Below are 25,902 nucleotides of genomic sequence, written 5' to 3'. Positions count from 1 at the left end.
CATTTTTTAGCTTTAAAATGAGGTACAATGTTTCATTCTCCTGTGAACCAAACCTGAAAAATCAGCACACGATGTCGTTCAAAGAGCAACATTTGAAACATTGCCCTTTTTTTGTGTTTCAACTTAGAAAAAACGCGGCTAAGGCAAAAGAAATGATTTGTTCGGCTTTGAGCGAGAATGCTGTATCGTACAATAGAATAAAAAATTATTCCAACAGTTTCGAGAGAGAAATTTCGATCTTGAGGATCGCCCTAGTCAGACGTGGAGTTGAAGAAAATTTTGAACGAGAATTCTTGTCAAACGCAATTAGAACTTGCAAATACGCTTAAAGTAACCCAACAAGACGTTTCCTACCGCCTAAAATAGCTAGGGAGGTAAAAAAAAAAAAGACCGAGAATTCTCATTTGTACATCTAATAATAGTATTAATTATACTCTAATCTAAAAGGCTACATTTTTGTATAGAACACAATGTGATCGAGTTACCACCAATGAGATTTGTCAAAGAAACGTCTACGACCAGTAATTTGGTAATGGAAGCTGTAATAATTGATATATCTCCTGATTATTTTGTAAGCGCGGAAGACGATGATTTACGAACAGAAGCTGATTTCGAAGATGTCTCTATTATGGATGATGTTAACGTCCTCTCGTCACTTGATCGCGATTCTCGAAGTTCCTTGAAAAGATCAGTTCGATATAACGAGGATAAAGACGAAAAAGTTCTTAATAAACCACCTAGAAAAAAATCAATGAGTTTATCATTATCAAAAAGCGAAAAAAGCCAACGCATAGAATCGGAAAGCTTCCATAGTACACAGAAAGACGAGCCACCATTATCTCCGCTTTCGTCTTTGAAACAGGATGACAGCGACACTTTTGCGGACGCCTTATCCTCTCCACATTTCTCCATCACAGAGAGTTTTATTCAAAAACAGTTAACATTGAAACATGGAATAACAGATAACAGAAAACGCAGTTTAAGCGCAGAAAGTTCACCTTATTCCAGTCTAGACGATGGAATCGGTTGTGATTCTTCTGTCGATTCAATGGTCGGTGTTCCTAAAAAAAAGCAACGAAAAAAGAAACAACAGAAGGATAAAAATAATTCTGAAAAATATTCCGGCCCTAGTAACTACGATCAAAAGAGAAGTGAATCGGAAGATAAAATTGATATGCAGATGAAATATCAATTTATAGAACCAATTGAAGAAATGGATAACAGAAACGACATCGAAACAGTAAAAGAATTATTTACTAAAGAAGAATTGTTAGATAATTTAAAAAACGTAAAGAAAATTAACAGTCATATCTCAGAAGAGAATCAAGAATCGACACAAGATATTCTTTTTGAATCCAGAATAGCTCTACGCAGCTCTTTAAAGCTTTTGTATAACAAAGTATTCGATGTACCACAATTTTTAAATATTTATAAGCGAATTGACGATATATGTCAATTATTGGAAGGTTCAAGAAGAACAGGTGTGGACATTGAAATCTTGGCTAATCTGGATGCATTGTTACAAGAAATTAATGAAATTACACCAATAGAACATATAGAAATTATTCTCAATATTCTCGAACCATTTATCGCTAAGTTGTCACATGTTATTAAAAATTTTGAATTACTATCTTTACAGCCGACGTTTGCAATTTTAAAAAAATTTAACGATGACATTTGCAACATTTCTGAAAGAATAAACAAATTATCATCGCTAAAATCAATTTCTGATATGTCTCAAAATATATCTAAGGAAATTGAAGAACCATTAATCAATGTTCAATTGATATTTAATAGGATTTTAGATTATATCGAACAATCAAAGCTTACGATAAATGGATCTAGCAGTCCACAACAATTTGTGACAGCGTCGGATCTTATTGCATGTTTAACAGAGTTGAGAGAGTGCGTATCTCACACAGCACACACTGCGATGACATTGAAAGAAAATGAAATCTTAAATAGTTTGATGGAATTTAAGGATCCCTTATTGCATCTTCAGTTAACTTTAGCACAAAGATGTACTTCTAGTGAACTTTCGATGACACAGGAAATAAATTTTGTCATTGTAAAATTAAAAAATGTTGTTAACACCATACTGAAAAAATTTGAAAACCACGATATAATTTCTCGAATAGAAGGAACTCTCAACATATTGAAAAATATCGACGAACAAATATCGGAATTAGTGGAACAGTTATCGAAAACGAAAATTATTCAAAATATGTTAAAGGATTTAAACATTGATCAAAGTTTAAGCAATGTGCATTTTGCTCTATCATCCGTTTTAGAAAAGCAAGAAAAGTATGTAACTTCATGTCATTTAATTACAAGTATTGAGGCATTACGTCAGACAATCGGTTCTTCGGCTGTTACAATTGCTAATTTAAAAAATCCAACTGATGATGAAATAATTCAAGAAATTAGCAAACTAAGTGAATCATTGTTAAATCTACAGAGAGATTTATTAACGGAAAAGCACGAACCACAAGAAGAACAAGTTCTTAATGATTTGATGAATCCCATCAGTATATTGAAAGAGATAATTCACAATGTAATTGAAAACAGTTCTTCGATTGAATTAATAGTACCCATGTTGGAATTATTGGAAGATATAGAAAAGGATACGGCTCTTATAACAAAGGAAATATCAAAGAAAAAACATGAAGAAAATATTACTCAATCTCAAAGAGAAAATAAAGAAGAAAGAAGTTATTCAAAATCTAACTTGGTTAGCCAAATAGATCGTTCTTTAGATCCTATTAAAAATTGGTTATCTGCTACATCCGAAGATAGTATAAAACTATATGAAGATGAAACGAAATCTACATTAAGCTTAACAATTCAGGAATTGAAAAGAAATGTAAATCAAATTGTTATTCGAACATCATATTCTGAATCACCAAATGATGACAGTTTGATAGATGCATTGATCGATCTTCGAGAACCCCTACTACGGCTTAAAAACGCAATTTCTGTATATCACGATCCTGAAGATCTTGCAATTTTAAAAAATTTGGATTATCCTATGAAATATCTTTTGCAAACAATCATGGATATTCTTCGTGAACATGCGGAAGAAGAATCTATACAACCGATAATAGATATCATCGAAGAAATTAAAAATCAAATACCGTTTTCAGTCAAATATCTTCATCAACAAGAGTTTAAACAAAATGCTAAACCATTTAACGTAGGAACGGAAGAAATAGAAGAAGAAACTGTTACAGCTTCTCGAGAAACAATTCCGGGTACTCTTACAGAAGTTGCTTCAACACCATTTGAAGCTGAATCTATCTCATTACTTATCGAGCAAGCTATAACAAAAAACAATTCCAGTGATGTCATTTTACAAACCATAAAAAACGAAAAGCAGGAAAGTGAAGAGGGTGCAAGCAAATTAATTACGATCTTGTCAGAAACTTTAGAAAAATTACAATTGGAAATAACTAGTATATTAGAGGATTTCGAAGAATCAACACAATCTACTACAATTCCCCAATCGAAATTAGCTACTTCCATCGAAGAGTTAAGAAGGACAATTTCCACAATACGCGTAATAACCGTTTACAATACAGAAACTGCTTTATTTGAAGAAAAACTTAATCAAACTTTGATGTTGACTAATTTAATACAGCCGTTAACAAATATACGAAATCTCCTTTCTAAATCCCACGAACACGACGTTTCAGAACTTATGATACTAAATCGATTTATTCCATTATTGAATATTATAGAAAACAACGTAATAAGACAGATAAAAAATTTTATCGGTAAAGATAAAGATATAGAAGAAGAATTTGAGTTTCTTCTATACATACTAGAAGAAATCAAAACGAAAATTCCAATTGTAATTCAAAAAATATCATTAAGACAAAAAATTTTAGAATATCTCTGGAACATCTCAAAACCATTAGAAAATATTTTAGAACGTATGAGTGATCTAGAGAAAGCTGCAGAAGAAACTCTCGAAACTGATGTAGCAAATATTTTAGGAAAACCAATCGCTGCTCTTTTAGAAGATATTAAGAGTACCATTCAAAAAGTAGATATGTTAGAACGACGAGAACCATTAATTTTCGAATTACAAAATCTTCTTGAGCCTCTATTAGAATTTCACAGTTGTCTTTCAATGGTACAGAGCAGTCGAAGAAGTTTAGTTCCTGAAGATTCCTTATTAGATGAGAAGAAAAGCGTTATTTTGCGAGCAGTTGATGGTTTGCGAAAACAAGTTTGTCACACCGTTGAAATAATTGCAAATATGGAAGAATCTCTTTTATTTAATAAATCTCTGACATTGCTCAATTCTGCTATTCTACAAGTACAAAAACAAATTGGAAAGACAGATTATTCACGTCGATCTAGTAGTACCAATATTTCTCTTCAGTATCGACTTACCGGCACACTGAATCGCTTACATAACGCTATAATAACTTTAAAAGAACGCACTGATAAAAATACGTATGATATAGTGTCTAACTGTTTGGAAGCACTACAAAAACAAATCTCTTTTGCACAAACGCAATTTAGGCAAGTTGGTAGTGAATTAATTGCCGAAGAAGCTATCGTAGAAGGCTTTCTTTATCCGACTAATCAACTTCTGTCAGCATTAAACATTCTAAAAGAAAATGTGGAGCAAATGCCTTCGGCAATTTCGTACAATTTAATAGTTCAGTTTCAAGAACTAGCTGCCTCTATTTCAGAACTAAGTTCTTCCCTATCGGATCACAAAATAATACTTGTTCAAGAAGGTGCTTTTGAAGGCGCACCAATCATAGAGACTTTTTCTGCTGTTATAGATGTTTTAAACCACGTGAAAGATTCTATACATGTTATAAAGAAAACAGTTGAACAGAAAAGGAGCATGATTATTACAAATGTAGAAAGTGTCATTAATGAAATTATTGAGGTATCACAAGAAGAAGCTGAGAGTGTAATGATGAACACAGAAATGTCGTCATCTAAAGCAATAATTCAAGAAGTTGTTCAATCTGAAATTAAAAATACATCTACGACGGTACAAATACCAATTTTAGAAGATCTAGAAACAGTAATTTCCGTTGAACAATCAAAAAATGATCTAGCGGATGTGAGAAAAAACAAAAAAAATCAGGAAGAAAATGAAAAAGGAAAACATTTGACAAGTGAAATAACAAAATTTAATTCCGTGATAAGTAATTTAATACAACCGTTAAAAGAACTGATTGATCTTATAAAATCTGCTAAACAAGAATGTCTGACTTCAAAATCTGAGGAAGATAAGCGAAAAATACAAGAATTAACAGCCTTAATACAAATTCTTAACGATCTACAAGCTACAAATACTTCTATTAAGACAGTAATATCTTTCTCGTCTATCAGTATATTATTAGACAGCCAATTCTCTCATATGGAAAATATTCTTGCTGATTTTGAACGAGCTGCCAACACGATTATTTTCTTGACTCATGAAGGACTAAAACCAGAATTAAAAGAGACCATTATAGCGTCTTTACCACTCATCTCTAAACCTTTAGAAGCTCTTGAAAATGTATTGACATCTATATATCAAACAATAGATAAAAACAAACATATTAACAAAGATGAAGAATTATCAGCAATCCCGAAAATTTTAATATCATATATTAATGATGCTATTAAATTTCTAAATGAAATACAAATATCAAAATGTGTTAGTATTGCTGATGATAAAGAAATCAAAATATCGGAAATAAAGGAAGAAACAAAAGCTGTTGAAGAAACAACTGCGCAATGTCTCGAAGAATTCATAGAAGATACAATGGAATCTCAGAAACAGGTACAATGTGACAAGACTTTGCTTTTAGATTCTAGTTTATCTTCCACGGATATGATTGAATCAAAAGCCATTGATAATTTAAAACCCGTCGAAGCAGAATTAGGCAAAACACTTACTAAAGAAATAGATGATTCAATTAAACAAGATGCAATAGAGATACCACAACAAGAATTAAAATCTTTAGAGTCCAGTCAAATTGAAGAATTACTTCTTGAAAATATAGAAGTGATAAAATCGGTTACAGAACCTTTAGAAAAAGTTGAAAAACATGATTTAGCAACGACTGATGAAGAAAAGTTAGTATCAATTCAGATATCTGAAAACAGTATGATTCAGAAGGAACAAATAAAAGATGAAACTTTAGAAGCGATTATTTCTTCTCTTCAAACATTGTATAAATCATTTAATGAAATTGGAGAAATAAGAATTTTAGAACCTTTTAATAAAAAAACAATTACATTTTCAAATTTGACAAAACAGTTACTAAATTTACAACTTGAATTACCATCTAAAGTTACCGAAGGTATTAAAACAAATACATTAACATTACTAAAATTATCTGTAAAAGTTTTAGAAGAATTACAAACGTCAATTGCTACAGTTCAAGAACAAATGCAACTTAATGCTACTAAAACCAGTTCGAATGAAACGTCTAAGTCATTTTTACTACAAGCTGTTATGGAACCATTAAACGACTTGAAAATGTCAATTGCTTGCATGCAATCTGATTCAACAATTATTCAACTTATTCAGCAAGAAGCAGAATTATCAAATGTTAAACAAATTATGATTTTGCAAAATCTTGTTCAATCAGTGGTGGAATGTAGTGAAAGATTTATACATATTATTAATCAGGTGAAAATAGAATCTGTCCCACCGTTAAAAATTATTAAACAAAAAGATCAAGGGTTGGATCCAAAGGTTTTACATAAAATTGTTGATTCAATTCATATTTTACGAGAAACACTTTCTCAAATCAAAAACCTTAATATTTATAAAGCTGGATTATTAGAAATGCCGGAATGGAAAAAAGAGATCGCTCAGTTAGGTATAGTGATAGATTCTTTTGAAAAATTAGAACAATTATTACTTATAGATACGCAACAAATTGTAGTCATGGAAGAGGAAGAACATGGTGAAAGTCAAAATTTATTAAGAACAAATCTAAAACTTGTCTTAGAGGAACTGAGAAATTCGATTATTTTAGTTCAGGAGCAAACAATTTTGAATGATGTTCCTATGTTAAAAACGTTGAATAAAGTTCTAGAAAATTTAAAATTACCGTTAATAACATTTAAAGAACTTGTTGATTATAATGATAAAATTACTGAAACTGAGAAAAAATCAATTTTATTATCGTTTGCAAACTCAGTGGAGGAAATAACAAGTCAACTAATGGTTACAAATGAACAAGATGTAGAAAAGCAAGCAATTAGTGAAGCTTCTCTACTAAAAATAGTGACTATTCCAATTGAAGAGCTGCAAAGTGCAATATTAAAACTCGATGATCAAATATCCCAAACGTTAGAAACAAGAGAATCAACAAAAGCTGTTACTTTAGAATATATGATACAACCATTGCAAGAATTACAGCAATCATTCTTAACTGCATCTTATGAAGAAACCGACCTTACCTTGCAACAATTGTCAATCAAATCGATATTGGATAATTTGAATAAATCCATGACAATAATTCTAGATCAAGTGTCGATAATTCAGGATAATGTACTTATGGATATAAATACAGATGATTTAGTAACATTGAAGGATTTTGCTGGATCACTTAATAATTTAAAAATGTCGATGGCAGTTCTGCAACAATTGAGTGTAATAGAAACCGCTGATCGGCAAATTGCAGAGATTGAGAATGCATCCGCGCTGCAAGCATTCGTGAAATCTATCATAGAGTTCAATAAATGTTGCTCCATTATTGTTAAACGGCCGAGAATTATCGAAGCTTTTACAAATATAGAATTGAAACAGTCCAATCAAATAGATACACATCTTATTGAAAATATTATTGTACCTTTGCGATTATTACAAGAGCAGATTCTAACTATTAAAGAAATAAAAATGCAAGAATCTGAAATTTTGAACGTTACGGAAATAAGAAAACCAGTTACTGTGTTAAGCAGTCTTGTTAGTCCCTTGCAACAACTTGAAAAATCTTTTGTCGCAACGGTGCAAAAGGAGCATATTATTGAACACGATACACACAGTCTAATAACTGAATCATCTTTTGTAAACCTAGAAAAATTTGCTCTACAACCTATTCTTGAGGAAGTACAAAAGTCTATTGCTATTGTACAAGAACACGTAATATTAGAAACAGGAAGTCAAATTACATCGGAAGTAGAAACTGATACTTTACTGAAATCGATCGCACAGCCTTTAGTGGATTTAAGAGCTTCTATCGCATCCATTCAGCAAATAACTGCGATTGCACCAGATTTTCTAAATGAACTTGTACAACAACAAAATATTTCGGCATTGAACACTTTTGCTAAAACTCTTCATAATCTGACGGAACGTATAGCAATGTGTAACTATCAGCAGATTGTTATAGAACCTGAGGCGGATACTCTTTCTGAAGATGTTTCATCATTAAATACATGGGCAGATGTAATTGAAGAATCCTCTTCAAAAATTACACGTTCAATGGTGATCGATCAAGGAGTGATTGAATCCCCGGTTGAAATTGCAGCTTCGATGACAGAAGATGAAACATCTACGTTGAAAACATTAGCAAAGCCGCTAACCGAATTACGACAATGCTTAGCGCTGATCGTCGAAGAACAGAAAACAATCCAGCAATATGATACGACATGTTCTTTGTCGGAAAAAGAAAATATTTCGTTGATGAAAACAATAATACAACCTCTGTTAGAATTAAAACATGCAGCTGCAATAATTATTGAAGAACAAATGACTATTGAGCGTGCTAATGAGCATTCGTTTGCCATCGATGGTAAAAATGAATTTATTCTTCGTCTTTTGATAGAACCACTTGAAGAATTACGTCACTCTATCGCTGTAATACAGGATCATATGCTGGTTGAAACATCAACGGATCGATCGAAGAATGATGTTATATTAAATGCATTGGTTGAACCTCTATTCGATCTCCAACGTGCTATATCTATTTTAGAAACACGAGTGATATCGCCGGATGTTGAATCAATGTCCGAAGATGCAGACAACTGGATTACGGAATGTTTAGCGACTCCTCTGCATGAAATAGAAAAATCAATTGCTGATATTCAACAATGCAATATAATAGAATCTGAAACTATAATTGTGAAAGAGCAAACGAGAACTTTAATACAAGATTGGTCAGTTATCGAAAAATTAGTAAAATCAGTGGAAAGTATTAAATTAGCAATATCATGTATACAAAATGACTCTACCGAAATTGAAATCCTCAAGATGATGGAAATATCATTTATTAATATACAAGAAAATTTAATGTTATTAAAAAATGAATTTAATTTAGATACTGTTGAAAGGAAAAGTAATATTGATGTCTTTATTGAATCTCTTTCCAATTTTGAGAAATGCATTTTATTTCTCAAGGAAGAAATTGATAAAGCAATATCCAAACAATCAGATACAACAGAAGTTGATACTATAATATCTGCCACTCTCATTATACCATTAATCGAATTAAAACGCTCTTTTGAGATTATAAAGGCATCGTCAAGTGTATATCTAAATTATTTGGAAAGACCATTAGAACTAATACTAAAGGCGCTCAAAACAGTTATATTTATGCAACAAAATAAAAAGCTTTTAGAATTATCAATAAAAATAATAAATAATATTTCAGATATTAACAACTCAATTGAATCTATCGAAAATAAATTAAAACAACAAGTGTCGGTTGTTGAAATTTATATAGAATACGAAGCATTTAGAATGTTGATAAAATCTTTAAAGAATATTAAACAATGTATCATACAGATACAAGAAAAATCAAACACTAATTTAATGATTAGTGCTCTTCAAAGCCTAGAAAAATCTATATCTATAATACAACAACAATCAACTGATAAATCATTGGTGGATCCACAACATACAAATTTTGGTAGTCTTTTGAAAAGATTGATACCATGTCTATTCGAATTACAAGAATCAATAGAAGTGACAAAAACGTTATGGTGCGAAGAAACAATACTAGATGGATTAATGATTCTTGAAAAACCAATTTGTAAACTGCTAACTGTGATAAATATTATATCTAATCAGTCTTTGCAAGAAACGATTTCATTAACAGATAAATACGAAACGGCTCTTCAAGAAAAATCCATAAAGGAAAAGATTATAATATCTGAAGTTGAAACAGCTGTCGAGAAAGACAATAAACCTAAAAAAAAAATGGAAGAAACTAAGTTGGGAAAAGATACAGAATCTACAGTAATCAATGATATGAAAGACGAAGAAGATGCGAAGAAACCAGAAAAAGTTAAACAGAAGGAAGAAATAAATGATAAAAAATTAACAATGTTAACACATAAAGAAAATGTTAATCAAATAGAAAATAGAAATGAAAAACAACAGGAAAAGAACGTAATTCAAAAAATACAAAAAGAAAATAAAGAACAAAAAAGCAAGGAAATTGAATTAAAAGAAGAAACAGAGCAAAGTAAAAAAAGCATACAAAATAAAACGCTAAAGCAACAATGTAAAAAAGTAGAAGAGATTAACAACTTTAGAGAACATAAAGAAACTGAAAAATTAAAAGAAATTAAAATTCAGCAAGAAGAAATGAGTACATCCGAAAATGAACGAAGGAAGGAGCAAGAAACTGTACAAAATAAAGAGAAAGAAAAAATAGATGAATATACGAAAACTGAAGCAGACCACAGCATTGAAGAAAAAACGAAAAATGAAATAACGAAAGAATCTAAAGAAATAGAACAAAAAATAAAGCAAGAATCGAAAGAAAAAAAAGAAGATGCAGGCAAAATTGAAAAAAGGGAACAACAGGAAAATACTGAAAAAGGTATTGAAAAATTGGAATTTACAGAACACGCGGGAAAAGATAAAGCTAAAAGAAATCGAGAAAAAGAAAAAGAAATTGATGAAGCGCAACAAAAGAAACAAGAATTTGTAAAAATAAGAGAAGTCGAAATGATACAAAATGAAAAGGACGAGTGTAATAATAAAGCAGAAACTAAAGAAATAAAGAAAAAGGTAGAGCAAAAAATTCTCAAAGAAGAAGAATTAGAAAAAGAGCAGGAAAATCTTAAAGATATAAAAGGCACTGCACAAAATCAAAACGATGATGTTAAAAAAAAAAAAGAAAACGCTGACCTAAAAACAGAAAAAGAACAAAAAAAAGAAAGGGAAAAGGAAAAAATAAAACACAAACAAGAGGAGACGAAAGAAAAAGTAAGGAAGGAAGAAGACGAAAAAATTAAAAATGAAAAGGTTGAAAAAATGGAAAAGGAAAAAAAAAAAAGTGCAAAGAAGGAATCTGTACAACAAGAAATAAAAGAAGAAAAACATGAACAATCAGAACATCAAAATATAATAGAAGAAGCAGCGAGACAAGAACAGAAAAAAGAAAAGATAGTAGAAAAGATAAAAGAAGAAGAAAACGACAAAACAAGAAATCAGAAGATTGAAGATAAGAAAAGAAAAAAAGAAAGGTTAAAAGAGCAAGAACAAAAGGAAAAAGAGATATCAGAAAAAATAAAAGAGGAAGAAAAAACAGATCTGTTAACTGGAGAGTTGGGGAAAAAAGAAGAAAAGATCAAACAAGAACAAAAGGAGCAAGTGGAAGAAATAAAAAAACAGGTAAAAGAGTTGAACAAGGAGATGATAATAGAAGTAAAGGAAGGAGAAAATAAAGAAATAAAAAGTAAAAAGGCTGAGAAACTAAAAAAGAAAGAAGGTGGTGCTGTTAAAAGAGAAGAAATAATAAAACAAGGGAAAGAGGATGAAATAAAAATATCGAGAAAAGAGGATGAAGAACAAAAAGGGACAATCAATCTTGAAGAAATAGCACAAGATGAACAAATAAATACAAAGAATATAGAAGAGGATAAGCAAATAGCCACGCAGAAAAGACATAAAATAGAAAGTAAAGAAATTAAAAGGATAATAGAGAAATCAACAGAAAAAGAGAAAGATGAAATTGTTGAAACAGAAGAAATAACACAGCAAACACAACATAGATATACAAATGATATAAAGAAGGAAAATGATACAAACAAATCTGGGAGAAAAAATAAAGAAATAATCGAAGATCAAGAACAAAATCAAATAACACAAATAAAACAAAATCAGAAAGAAAAAGTAAAAAACAAGGACATCCAAGAATTAAGAAGAGATAAAAATTTATGTTTGTCAGTGGATGAAGATAAAAAACAACGAAGCAATGAGAAAATATTTCAAAAACAACAAGGATATAACAATTCGGATATTAAAGAGGAAGCTTTTTTGAAAAAGGAAGAGGAATGGAAACAGCAAAAACTGCAAAGCAATGACAATTGGTTATATATGAGAGAAGAATGCGTTAATAGAAGCAGTGAACACAGAGTACAGGAAGAAGAAAATAATTATCAGGACAGAGATATTGATAAAAAACTACATCGAATGGAAATGGGGAAGATTAGGAGAGATGAGACTGTTAGATTATTATGGGAAGAGAAACAAAGATTACGAAAAAGACGAGAAGAGGAGAGATTTAGAAATAAACAAAGTATAACACAGCGAATAAGAGAAAATGAATGGTCCAGAAAACGCGAAAATGAATCCGATTGTTTTCTTAGAAATATGTTAGAAGACACGTACAAGCTAGACAAATCGACATCAATATTTTCCAATGTTAATTATACTCAACAATATATTTTTCGATTTAATTCTCACATCCCAATGCTTTCTAGTATTTCCAGATCATACAATTGGAGAAATTCTTTAACATCACTAAGTGAGAAAAGATTTGATAATTATTGGGATTATAAATTACATAGCCCTTCTATGGATAAGTATTATTTTGACACAGGATCTTTGTACAGAAGGCGTAAAAAAAGAGAAAATTATATGATTCGCGCAAGATCGACCAATTTGTTGAAATATGAAGATTATTCAACTATATGTAGGGATAGCGATATCACTATTGTACCTAGTCCGGGCATTCGATCTCTCCGACATACAAAAGTGAATACTATTTCACGTATTGATTTCAATACTTGGAAGTCTGAACCGTCTAGCTTTACTGACCTTTGTCAAAATGAGGTAGTTATTTAATATTAAACTTCTGCTTTGACAATTTAAATAAAAAAGAAACTTCAAATTTAAAAAATGTCAATATTACAGAGTCTTCAGTGGAACAAATCAAAGAAACCATCGTTTTGTTCAAAATTGACAAACAGAATCGTAGAAGTTGGTATGAGGACAAGACTGACCTGTATCGTTCTTGGTAATCCAGAACCACACATCTATTGGACTAAAGACGATCAAAAGCTAGATGCATCTGGTAATCGTTATAAGACACGATTCGAAAACGGTATGGCTTATTTGGAATTACACGATGTGCTTCCCGAAGATGCTGGAATATATACGTGCGTAGCTGAAAATACACATGGCACCTCGAATACCGAATCCATCTTGAAAGTTTACTCCGATCATAAACCTATACATTCACCTCCAACATTTGTAAAATCAATTAAAGGTATACATATATATGCTCAAATACATATATGGTACATTCAGCAGACTCAACTATTGCGGAGCGGATTCGTAAACGCTCGCTGCTATTGGATGATCTAAAAGAATATACCAATAGCAGTAAGCAATTACGGATCCGCTCCGCAATAGTTGAGTCTGCTGAACACAACTAATATAATTTTAGATTGGCTATCCATAAATCAAAGTAATTCACGATTAAGCGACGAAATTAGATCAAAATTTGTACAAAGACCACGATTCTCTAACTTACCAAAGAATTACAGCATGCTCACTGATGGATCTATCGGTCTTGAAGTAGAACTCAAAGGTAAATAAGACGCTCGTCAAGAAAATAAATTTTACTTATATCGAATTATAAAGTCTTTAATCTATTGTAGATATACTATCTCCAGAAGCGAAATGGCAACGTGGCGATCAAACAAAACCAATTACGGTCCCAAAAGCAAGAATCTTTGTAGAACCTGAACTTTATACATTAATTACACCTGATGCGACAGAGCCAGAAAGGGATCCATACGTTTGTAGAACAATTAATGCTTATGGACAAATGGATACAAACGCGACAATGCATGTAATGTCATTGAGCGCTGGAGAGCACCGGGGAAAACCTGCGATATTTGTCTCGAGACCTTCCAAGAAACCGATCGATGTAATCGTTGGCGAAGACATTAGTATATCCTTTCGAGTTAGCGGTATTCCTAAGCCTCGAAGTAAGACTTCGATAAAACAACTCTCTCTAAATTTCTCATATTCTCTCAAATTAACCGTAATCGATATTCGTTTCAAAATTTCCTGAACTAGTATTCATGGATCCAATGTATTTTATAAATCAATGTATCTTTGTTTAAAGCTAACGTAATTAAAAGATCTTTTATTTTAAAGATCAAAATCCGAGGAATAAGGTTATGTAATTTAAATTATGTAATATAGACTACGCGAAAATAAACGTATATATCATAAACGATTTTTCATAACGTAGTTGTGAAAAAAATATTCAGAAATTTATTAGATCTGTGAATATTAATTAAGGATTAATATTAAAGTACATAATTCTCTTTAGTTCTTCTTTCTTTTTTTCTTCACTATTTCTTTCTCTATTTTAGTAATATGGATGAAGGGATTAACAGATATCACGGATGGACCGAGATCCTACAAAGAAAGTACTGATGATTATGTCAGATTAATATTAAAAAAAGTTATACCTTCTGATGAAGGTACCTATTGCATTTTAGTTAAAAATAGATATGGCTGTGACAGAAGTTTTTTCTCTGTCAAGGTAAGAATCTTTATAAAAATTAAACTTTGAAAGGAAACATATAATCAATATCATTTTTAAACAGATAAAGCCACGTGCTAAATCATTGACTCAATTATCAAATTGGAATCCTGTTACTGATCACGATGCAGAAGAATGCAACGATGACATGTCCTACATAAGAAGTAAGTGGTTTTGAAATTATTTAAATCTGATCTACAATTGCGTAAACATAATTGTAAGTGGTTATAGGTGTAAGAATCCTTCAATCACAATTGGATATTTTCCTCGTATTCAACTATAATTGGTCAATTCTTACAACAATTAAGTTTACGCAATTGTAGAGGGGGCTTTACAGTATAAAGATTGCACGCGTACACACACACACACACACACACACACACACATTGTATAATATTAGTTACGGAAAAACACGAAAAAAATTGGAAGATTTTGTAGTGTATTATATATTATATATTACTTGCACAAATAAAATAGATTATACTTACAAGGGAACGGTCGAAACTATCCCTCATCGATTTTGATGCGCTTTAGATATGTGTAGTGTAGAGCATAAAAAAATATTCAACCCATTTTTTTATAGTGGTTTATCTCGAGGTTAGGAGATGAAACATCTCCACGAAGAAAATAGATTTTTTTGTTTTCAGCTAATATCTTCGAAATTCTATCGCGTATGAAAAAAAAATGTTTTATACAAAAATTTACAGTATTTTATGCACAAAAATTAAAGAGCATGGGTTGCCAAATCCATTCATGTATAATAATGTTACGGTTCCACGATTCAATTTTTCAAAAAACAAGATGATAATCGTGTTACAGACATCACGCACGTTATCATCTCGTTTTATGAAAAATTAAATCGTGGAACCATAACATTATTACACATAAATTATAGATTCGGCATCCGATGCTCTTTAATTTTTGTCCTTAAAATTTTCTTGATTCCATTCAATGTTTGAATGTTTAGCGTAAAATGAGATTTAACGTTTGGTAGAATAATCAACAGAAAATACTTTACGTAAGACGATCGAATGATCGTAATTTTTGTTTGATAGGAAAACTTTTTCGTCAAAAATTTTGTACTACAATCGTTCATTGAGCGTTCTTGCATTTGATTCCATTAGATCCAAATATATATACCAAATAGGTACAAGAGTTCATTGAACGCTTTAATTAAATTTTTTTCTTCTGATCAATTAAATATTTCGAAATAAGTTTAAAATATATAAGATTACTCTGACAGTAACTATTAAATTAGCTACTAGTTACTTAAAAGATGTAACTAACAAGTAAACCTACCCAAGTGTAACTCTCCGATTTTGATGAGCTTTTAATCTGTTTTTCTCCAGACAAAAATAAGCGACACGTATTTTTTTATACGTGCCCATACGCACCTTTAAAGGGTGACATACCTCTTTGAAAAAAATCGGTTTCTCTCTTTCGAAGCAAATATCGTCGAAAATATAAGAGATAGAAAAAAATTTCTACAATAAAAATTGAATGGCTTCAAGAGTACTTTACAACTAAAAAATAAAAAAATTTTTTTAGTTATTTATTTATTGTATACTTTCACTCTCCACTCATATTTTCAAAAATTTTTATATCTTTATATGACGAAAATTGAAGAGCATAATTTACTGAAAACAACAGTGTGCATTTAAATTACGCGCTCCATACGTATTCTGACACACGCGTATACAGACGTTTTCGTCCATTTTTGAAAAATGGTTTTACGGAAAGTAATTTAAATTCACACCGTTGTTTTCATTAAATTATGCTCTGCAATTTTCGTTATACATATAAAGATATAAAAAATTTTGAAAATAAGGGTGGAGGGTGAAAGTATACAATAAATAAGTAACTAAAAAAATTTTTTTTATTGTAGTTGTAAAGTACTCTTGAAGTCATTCAATTTTTATTGCAGACATTTTTTTCTATCTCTTGTATTTTCGACTATATTCGTTTCGAAAGAGAAAAACCGATTTTTTTCAAAGGGGTATTTCACCCTTTAAAAGTGCGTATGGGCACTTTTAAAGGTGTATAAAAAAATACGTGTCGCTTATTTTTATCTGGAGAACAACATACTAAAAACTCATCAAAATCGGAGAGTTACACTTGGGTAGGTTTACTTGTAAGTTAAATTATAATTATAGATGAATAGAAAGTAACGAAGTTAAGTTACAGTTACTGAAAGAAAGTAACTGTAACTTCGTTACAACGAGTTACTTCCCATTCTTGGTTTTATCACGATATATTGTGCTGAGAAAAAGTATTTCGCAAAGAAAAGAATCATTTATTAGTTTCATACATTAATATCCCTTAAAAAAACCTTTTTAAAACAAGAAAAAATGTACGCCAAGTGCATAAAAAAAGACATTGAATTCTTCTTAATTAAAAACGAACATGAAATAAATGTAATTAACCAAGTATTTCATTACGCAAAACACATAAGGTATGTCAATTTTATATTAAGAGTCCTTGGATTTAAATATTATTTTTATAATTTTTATCAGATGTGCCCGGTCCGATCAGTAGTGAACCAGTTGTTATCGATGGTGGAAAAAGCTGGCTCTCATTGAGTTGGGGTAAAGCAAAGAAAAGAGGACCTACACCGGTGGTTGCTTATAAAGTCGAAGCTTGGCTATTAGGCGGTGGTGGAGGTGCACGATGGGCAGAGGTGAGACACATACAAAAAGAAAATGAAAACTTTTAACTTAACAATATATATTTTATTTTGTTGTTTTATAAATCATATGTATTTATGTATTTAATCTGTATATGTATTTAATCTTGTCAGTTGGGAATTACGCCAATCAACGTATTCGACGCATTCAATTTGCGACCAGGTGGAGAATATAAATTTCGCGTAACACCGCGAAATCGTTACGGATGGGGCGAATCAGTTACAATGAGAAATTCAGTATTGGTTATTGAAAGTACCGACCTTCCTGAATTGACAAAAATTTTACCGGATCAATTAAAAGCTCTCGAAGGAACATCGGTAAAATTGGAATGTGAGGCAAGTTTATATAAAACTACAAAAATATAATATTTTACTATATATATTCTTAGTCAATGCTTCTTACATTATATGCATATTTTATTTTACATACATACACTACTCAACAAAATCTAGGGAATACTTTCGAACAAGCTAAAAATTTGGCAATATTCAAAACACCGTAACTCGGTGAAAAATCATCGCAGACAAAAAATTAAAAAAGCATTTTATAGGTAGAAATCTTTACTTTCAAAATCTATAATTAAAATTTCAATATGACTGATACTTAACGGAGTTATACGAACATAAATGAATATCCATCAAATCTAAAAAATTTTCACAAACTTTACAAAGTTCTATAGCGTGAGGTAAAAATTACACAAAAATGCGGTTTGAAGCAGTCGAAAGAGTGAATCTTTACTTTCAATTTTCTTTTTTATTGAACGTTGTACGATTTTTTTTCACCGAGTTTTTGAATGTTAAGGTAGTTCTTCACAAAAATGAATTACTGCAGAAAAAAATAAGAAAAATATATGAGGTTCTCTGGATCTCGAACTATATGCTACAATTTTTTTAAACCCCGATTGCCGAACTCATTTTTGAGAAAAAATTCGTTGAAATTGCTTTCTTATACACGGAGACATAGGGTATCGTACAGTTCCGAGCACTATTATTTACAAATTAGTATAGTAAAAAACTGCAGTTGATAATGAAAAAGTAATAGATGAAAGTTAAAGATTCGTACTTTTTAACGGTCAAAATAAAAGTGGAGGTAGCCGAACAAATTTTCGAGATATTTATTGTAGAAACAGCAAAAATGTACGACTTCATAACCTCTTTCATGTCATCCGTAAACGTGGCAACGTCGCGTTTCTTATTCGCGCTCGCTGTTTCGGCGCGTTTTTTTAAATCGTTAGAATGTGCATTAAGAAAATAAATTCTTATACTAAATAATAAAATGTGTATGGATTAATAAATTATTAGTATTATTTATTGTTAACGAATATTGCATGTATTGAAAATGCATTACAATAATAGAAATATAATATAGGTAACAACAACGATCAATAACTAATTACAAAAATAGACTAATCGTTATTTGAAAATAATTTGCATACTGTATTTAAAATTGTTTTATTAGTTGTGATGCGAGGTTTGCCATCTACACTTTCTCCGAATAAAATTCGAATTCCTTCCTGACCATTTTTTTTAAAAGTGTCTTGTAAAATTTGTTTATACCAACTTTACTATGTAATAATAAAGAAATAAGCAAGCGATTTAGCAAAATACGCTTTATACGCGAATAATCCCGAAGGTTAGGTGATGCGACTCTGTTGACTGTTTCATTCAAACCTAAACTTACCGACCGCTTACACATGTGACAATGCGACGTTGCCAAGTTTATCCGTGTATGAATAACTACGTGGTTCATCGCTACGTATAAACAATATTAATATTATTAAAACTTTATTATTTCAATGCAAATATTATCAACAAAGACCTTAAAATTTATAAATATATTTAATGAACGCCATATATACAATTCGATTGAGAATTTCGCAATTTTTATTCTCAGCATTCAGTTGACTAGGGAGTCCGTGAAGAACTACCTTAAAGCAAAAGTGATCGCTTTACCTTACGCCATAAAACTTTTTAAAGTTTATGAAAATTTTTTAGATTTGACGGATATCCATTTATGTTCGTATAATTCCGTTAAGTATCAATCATATTAAAATTATAATTATAGATTTCGAAAATAAAGATTTCTACCTATAAAATGCTTTTTTAATTTTTTGTCTGCAATGATTTTTCATCGAGTTACGGTGTTCTGAATATTGCCCAATTTTTAGCTTGTTCGAAAGTGTTCCCTAGATTTTGTTGAATAGTGTATGATAACTTCGATTTTTTTTTAGATTCGCGGTGATTCTAGAATGAAAGTACAATGGTATCGTGAAACAACAGAAATTAATCCATACAATGATACCAGATTTACGATATGTTCTGACGGTTCTAAATGTTCTTTGACGATTGTAAATGTTAAAGAGGATGATTCCGGAAGATACGTTTGCGAGGCAAACAGTAGGATCGGTAAAGTGTCATCATTTGCTAGAGTTCTCGTTGTTACCGATCCAAGAATTATTGAGGCTGATGCTAAACTTAAATCAAGGTAAAACAATTAAGATTTAATGATAAAACTGGTAATAACATGACATAATTCTATTAAAAGTTCGAGTATCGAATTGGAAAATAGACCGCCGCAATTCACCTTAAGGATACGGGACAGGCGAGTGCAAACTACTTATCCGGTAAGACTTACTTGTCAGGTCATCGGACATCCCGTTCCAGAGATTGTTTGGTATAAAGACGGAACGGAGATTTCTCAAGATGGTAATTAATTTATTATCTGACATGAATTTCCTATATTAACATCAGAGGGGGAGTGAAAAATTACTTTTTAAAAGTAACAAGTTACAGCTACTCGTTAACGAGTAAAAAATGTAACGAATTATCATTACGTGGAGTCATATTAGCGGAAATAAAAAAAAATGGGAACTGTTCTGTTTGCCCAGTTTTTTTCATGGAATGGGTCAAAAGCAATGTGGATTGAAGTACTGTGAAGTTTTAAGGGTATTGGATTGCCGCGTAATTAGTTATTAACATTTATTAACAAATTCGTTGGCCTCCTGTGGTTTTTTTCATATATCTCGGGTGCCTTGCATCGTACAGAGAATAAAAAAATAGCAATCGCTTCGTTATGAAATTTTCTACAAAAAAGTTAAGATGGTCAAGTTCGAAATATTGCAATCTAACCTCAAAAAAAAAAGAAATGTAACGGAATGGTAAATTTTCGTTTTTTTATTGTATCTTTTTTTCTAATCGCTCAATTTAAATGATATTGAAGGAAAAGTTACTTCTTATAGTGCCAATTAAGTATACCAAAATTGAATTAAAAATATTAATTACAATGGCCGCAATACTCGTTTAAATTTTTTAATTGTCGAGCTTCTCACTAGGGTGCGAAGCATGCTAGCGGACTTTTTTTTTTTTTAATTTGTAGCTTTTTTTATGCACTTTAAGCTGATATTAAACAATTTTGACGAAATGTTTAAAAAAACATTTTTTTTAACAATTAAAAAAAAATTTTTTTTTATCTCGTTTTTTTCAGCAAAACTATTTTATTTTAAGAATGTAAATTATTTGTGAGAAGTATTGAATGATATATAATATAAAAATAAATTCATTGTACTCGCGTTGAGTAGGAATAGGCGGGTTTAAATAATGAAGAGCATGTTTATAAGTAATGTATGTAAGAACCTTTTTTATTACATTAGTCGTTGTCGTTTGATACTGTCGATGCTACTGAGGGAATCTGTCTCACTGTCACATAAATACATATTAAAATCTTCATCGCCTGATTCATGCCATTGCAGAGAAGAAATTGTCGAGTCGTTATCCGAATAATCATCAGCGCTCATTTGTGAAGTGTGAGAATGAACTTCAGATGTAGAGAAATCGTCGTCGTCTACTTCGTTGATTTCGTCTAAATTCAAATGGTTGACATCTTTTACGAATTGAGCCGAATTCTCACAATTTAGGCCGGTGCAATGTCTGCATGCTGGTGCACATTGCATACCATGTTTTTTACACGTGCATAGCTTTGTTTTGCAGCCGGTTTTACATGCACAAGATATGGATTGCAGCAGAGTGTCGGGTATAGGTTTAGTACCTTTCGGTAATGCAATTGGCATTAGACTATTGCTTGTCATCTCCCATCCATACTCACAAGGTGACTTACTTGTGTTAGAAAGCCACTTTTGTACTTGTATGTATACGCGTAATATGTGATAATGTGCTGCAGCTGCAGTCGGTGGCAATTCAAGAAGTTTACAAACAGTTCTTGTCGTGTATTTTTGAAAGCATCGAAATCTCAGAATATGCAAGTCTGTATTTTTATTAGGATCAGAACCGTACAAGGCTTCTATACAACTTTTCCCTGCTGCAAACAGCACCGTTTTTGTTACTTCCGGATTGTAAAACTGCTTTATATCCTTGTGCAAATCGTTGTATTTGCGAACGACATCACAAATTTTCTTTTTTCCGATTCCAAAAAACGCGGATGTAGTATCACACCCAGAAAACGCATGCAAAAATAAAACGCTATCTTGAATATCGGAATATTTGAAACTGAATTGATTATACAATTTTTCAGTAGAATTCCCGATGGCAGGTTTTAAAAAATAAATAGTATGCGACATTGAAACGCTGCTTAAAATCACTAATAAATCCACATCTTGTCCTATAATAATCACATCGTTATTAATATTATCTCTTTTTTTTGCTACTGCTGCCTGAATGATGTGAAGATCAGCATCGTCGGAACATTTTTCGTACTGTATCTTGAATTGTTCGAAATACTGGCACAATAACGAAATGAAATCTTCTTTATTCTGACTGTGTAACAAAAATGTTTTCTGGTTCGTGGGCGGCGAGGAATGGACATCATTGATTTTTATTTCCGTTGATTGTGAATTATGCAACCGCCGAATGCGCTCAACATTTTTTGTACTGCGATGTTTTTCGGCGTATCCATCAAACACAACAGTACAATAGAAATTTTCGCTATAATGTTTTTTTATGTAATTCACATACGTCTGGAATATTTCAACATATGTGGATTTCTTCGGCCATACCACTTTGTGAAGAAGATAGCCTCCGTCAATAACGTACCAAGCATTTTGAAATGTAGGCTTTTCTTGAAGTGGAAGAAACAAATTATAAAAATCAGACTTGGTATTTTTCCGCATGCCATTCTCATCAAACATACTGAGAGGATATGGAGCAAGCTCGTATTGGAAAAACCCCTTCAATTCATCATCGTCTTTTTTCATTAGGCATATCCTTTGAAATAATAATGTTGGGTCAATCGGAACATCTTTAGAGTCAATTTTGATTTTTGATGTCATGATTGACAGTGGCTGGACACGATATTTTCGACCAATTTTTACGTCGCCTATTTTTTTACCGAAAGTCGACTCTACAGCATGCGTTCCAATTTCAAATGCTTTATTACAATCAATTTTAGCATCGGCAACGATACCAGTCTTCAATGACACTAATTGTTCTGTATTGGAAAAAGGTGAATTGTCTTGTAGCCATGATTTCAACTTTTCGAAATTGGTATTGTCTTTTTTTACGCGTGTAGGGCCTCCATCATCGTGCATGTCACTCTTATGCTGTTCACTTACCCCAAAAACAGCAACTTTACAGTACTCCTGACAGCTTTGGAATATGTCCACAAAGATTGGCATTGATAAAATCCATTTTGCAATGTCACTGTCATCGGTACCTCGGCCATGAGTAAGTCCTCTTCCTGGATCTTTGAACAGTTTCATAAGGCCCGTTTCAATCGTTTGATCCCCAAAAATTGCACAATAAAATTTATCTGTTCTTCTGACGGAAAAATTTGACATATACCCACTATGTTCTTGTTCACTCAGTTGTAACATTTGCTGAACAAATAAATGGGCGCCCTTCGCATATAAATTATGTCCGGCTGCATGAAAAATTGGCAGCATTTGCGTAATACATGTCAGATATTCATTCCAATAAGTACAACGCGTAGCTTCAATAAATTTTTTTATTAGCGTAACCATCTGGAAATATTGCACCCAAAGCTTACCAGTTGGCATGTTATCAGCAGAAAATTCTTGTAATTTATCATTGAATTTTTTCACCACTGTTTGGTACGCGGCATTATTAAATTCAGGTAAAATATTGGTATGTCCGACTTTTTCTTGCAGTGCATTAAGTAATTCTTTTTCGGCTTGTGTAAAAACAATGGATGATAATATTAAATGCGCTAATGCTGCGTGTATTTGTACATGAGCTTGGAGTGCCCTAGCAAATGCGTGTCCGGTTAAGATATGTTTTATTGAATTTTCCGCATAAATGAGTAATAATATGTCCTTGATTCCACTTCCGTCCATTACGTGTCCTATTGCACCCATATACGACATTAATAAATGAAATCCTCCTAATATTGGTACGACATTCTTCAATCGATGATCTTCTGAAGTTGCGATGACTTCTAATGCTTTCATATACAAAGGCAAATCAAAGGTTGCATAAACGTAGGGGAGATTTGAACTTGCTGCTTTTTCACAGGCTAATAATAAAGAAGTATACACCGTGTCTTTATTTGAAGGAGGTGCACAAATAAATGGCAAACATATTACTCTACTTCGTTGAAATGATAGTTCCGCCGTAATTTCTTCCATAAAATGGTTCCATCCAGTACTTTTTTCGATATCATGAAATTTACTATACAGCCACAAAAAATCACTATCAGATAATTGAATGTTGTTTATGTACTTATTTCCACTCAAATCATACCCATGTAATGTTTGAAAACGTAAATCTTGAAACCGTTTCTCTGGATGTGCTTCAAAATATTTCAGGGATACGACACCTTTTGCGACAAATGTTTCCGATTTAGGTAATTTGTTCATTTTAGGAATGCTCTGATGTTGTATTGCATTATGAGGAACAATTATTTGTATTCCACCCATGCAGTGGAATGTGTTGAATCCATCGAATGTGCAAACATTATGATCCGCATTATCAAATGCGAATTGTCCGAAACATTTCTGCATAATAGGTTCTGTTTGAAAATTTATGGCAGAGGCTTGAAAAAGGGATACTTTAGTGTATGAAGCACACAATCCTAAACTGGATAAAATGTCAATTAAATCTTTTGAGCCATATCTATGATACAGAGTAACGGCGAGTCCAAGTTGTAAAGGCGATATCATTTTTTTTGGCAACATCGCAGCTATTATATTATGTGCGATTGCACTTATTTTTTTATGCCAGTCTTGTTTTTGCTTTTTGTCATGAGTAATGAGAGTCCATAAAAATTTAAATAACGATTGTGGTATATATTCATCAAGGCCATTAAAAAATTGATCAGCTGCTGGGTAGTGATGCACGTCATAAGTTTTATTTTTCACATCTCTAATTATTATTTCAGCGGCTTCTTTTAATGTCTTTACTTCACTATCTTCTGAAGGCAGAACTTCATCCCTTGTCGATTCTTTAAAATGTTTCATTAAAATTTTATTGCCTGCTTTTCGACGAAATATAATAGTTTCCTGGCAATTATTACTTGCGATAAATATGTCGTCTTCAAGTTTTAAAAACAGTTGTTGCTTGATCCACTTTAGGGTTGGTATCGTAACATCTTTATTGTCTGCTTGAAATTCATTAATGATACTTTGAAGACTGAATTGATCCAAGTCCGGATGAGAGTTTATAAAATTGAAAATATAATTGACAATTTTAGATACATGACTTCCTTTCTTTGATTCACTTTCACTTGCAGAACATTCATTTTTTCGATAAAAAGTCATTGAACATATCGGATGATAGTAAATTTTATTCAGCACAAGCTTTCCAGGAGATAAAATTTTCAGGATTCTTTCATTCTCTTCATTTTGATTCTTTTCAGCGCTTTTTTTAAAATTTTGTAACGTTTCTTCGTGAGACAAAACACTCACTTTTATACGTTTATCCTTACTCTTTTTTAGTTCTGCATTTTTAAAACTTTCAGAAGCACAATCTTCTTTACAAAAAATACATTGATCATAATTTATAGACGTTTCATTGCAATTGATTGATGATCTTAAGTTCCTTGAAGAAGTGGATGGGTCATTTTCAACATTTTTCCCCGATTCTTTGGAATACGCAAATGTCATGTAACACTTTTTATGAAACATTACAGGAATTTGCATTCGGTATAATTTTCTTCGCAACGATTCATTACCTGTCCGTTTACAAACACTTCGCATTGTTTTGCAGCCATTTTCACCCACAGAAACAATTGCGCTTTCATCCGTGCCCAGAGATTTTTCGCAGATTTCACAATTTACATCAGACATGGTTAGGTTAACCTGTGTTCACGATGTCAGAGTCCACTGAACAAATAGTCCTAAGTAAAAAAACAAATACAATCTTTTGTTACTTCCGTTCTTTACGCAAATTAAAAAATTAATTAGATACATATGTGTTCATTTAAAATTATAAAATTACATATATCAAAGATCGAAATAATTAAAATATATAATTAAAGATATT

At 31.6% G+C, this 25,902-nt stretch overlaps 1 protein-coding gene across 1 annotated transcript in view; it reads left to right on the top strand.

The window, feature by feature from the left end:
• The window catches only part of LOC108777137 (uncharacterized), a gene marked incomplete at its 3' end in the record, with an annotated part of 55,340 nt that overhangs the window by 13,178 nt on the left and 16,260 nt on the right, over positions 1-25,902 (top strand). Inside the window, exons 13-24 of the mRNA XM_018543948.1 lie at positions 465-9,602; positions 9,744-10,363; positions 11,246-13,039; positions 13,121-13,475; positions 13,656-13,799; positions 13,870-14,202; positions 14,596-14,768; positions 14,833-14,932; positions 17,282-17,445; positions 17,566-17,787; positions 19,683-19,936; positions 19,997-20,157. Of these exons, the coding sequence (XP_018399450.1) occupies positions 465-9,602; positions 9,744-10,363; positions 11,246-13,039; positions 13,121-13,475; positions 13,656-13,799; positions 13,870-14,202; positions 14,596-14,768; positions 14,833-14,932; positions 17,282-17,445; positions 17,566-17,787; positions 19,683-19,936; positions 19,997-20,157 (13,458 nt within the window). The remainder of the gene's footprint in view (positions 1-464; positions 9,603-9,743; positions 10,364-11,245; positions 13,040-13,120; positions 13,476-13,655; positions 13,800-13,869; positions 14,203-14,595; positions 14,769-14,832; positions 14,933-17,281; positions 17,446-17,565; positions 17,788-19,682; positions 19,937-19,996; positions 20,158-25,902) is intronic.

Source organism: Cyphomyrmex costatus, unplaced genomic scaffold (assembly GCF_001594065.2).
Source record: "Cyphomyrmex costatus isolate MS0001 unplaced genomic scaffold, Ccosl1.0 scaffold410, whole genome shotgun sequence".
Lineage (NCBI taxonomy): Eukaryota > Metazoa > Arthropoda > Insecta > Hymenoptera > Formicidae > Cyphomyrmex > Cyphomyrmex costatus.
Note: the sequence above shows the minus strand (reverse complement) of the source record. Positions and strands in the feature narration are given on the sequence as shown.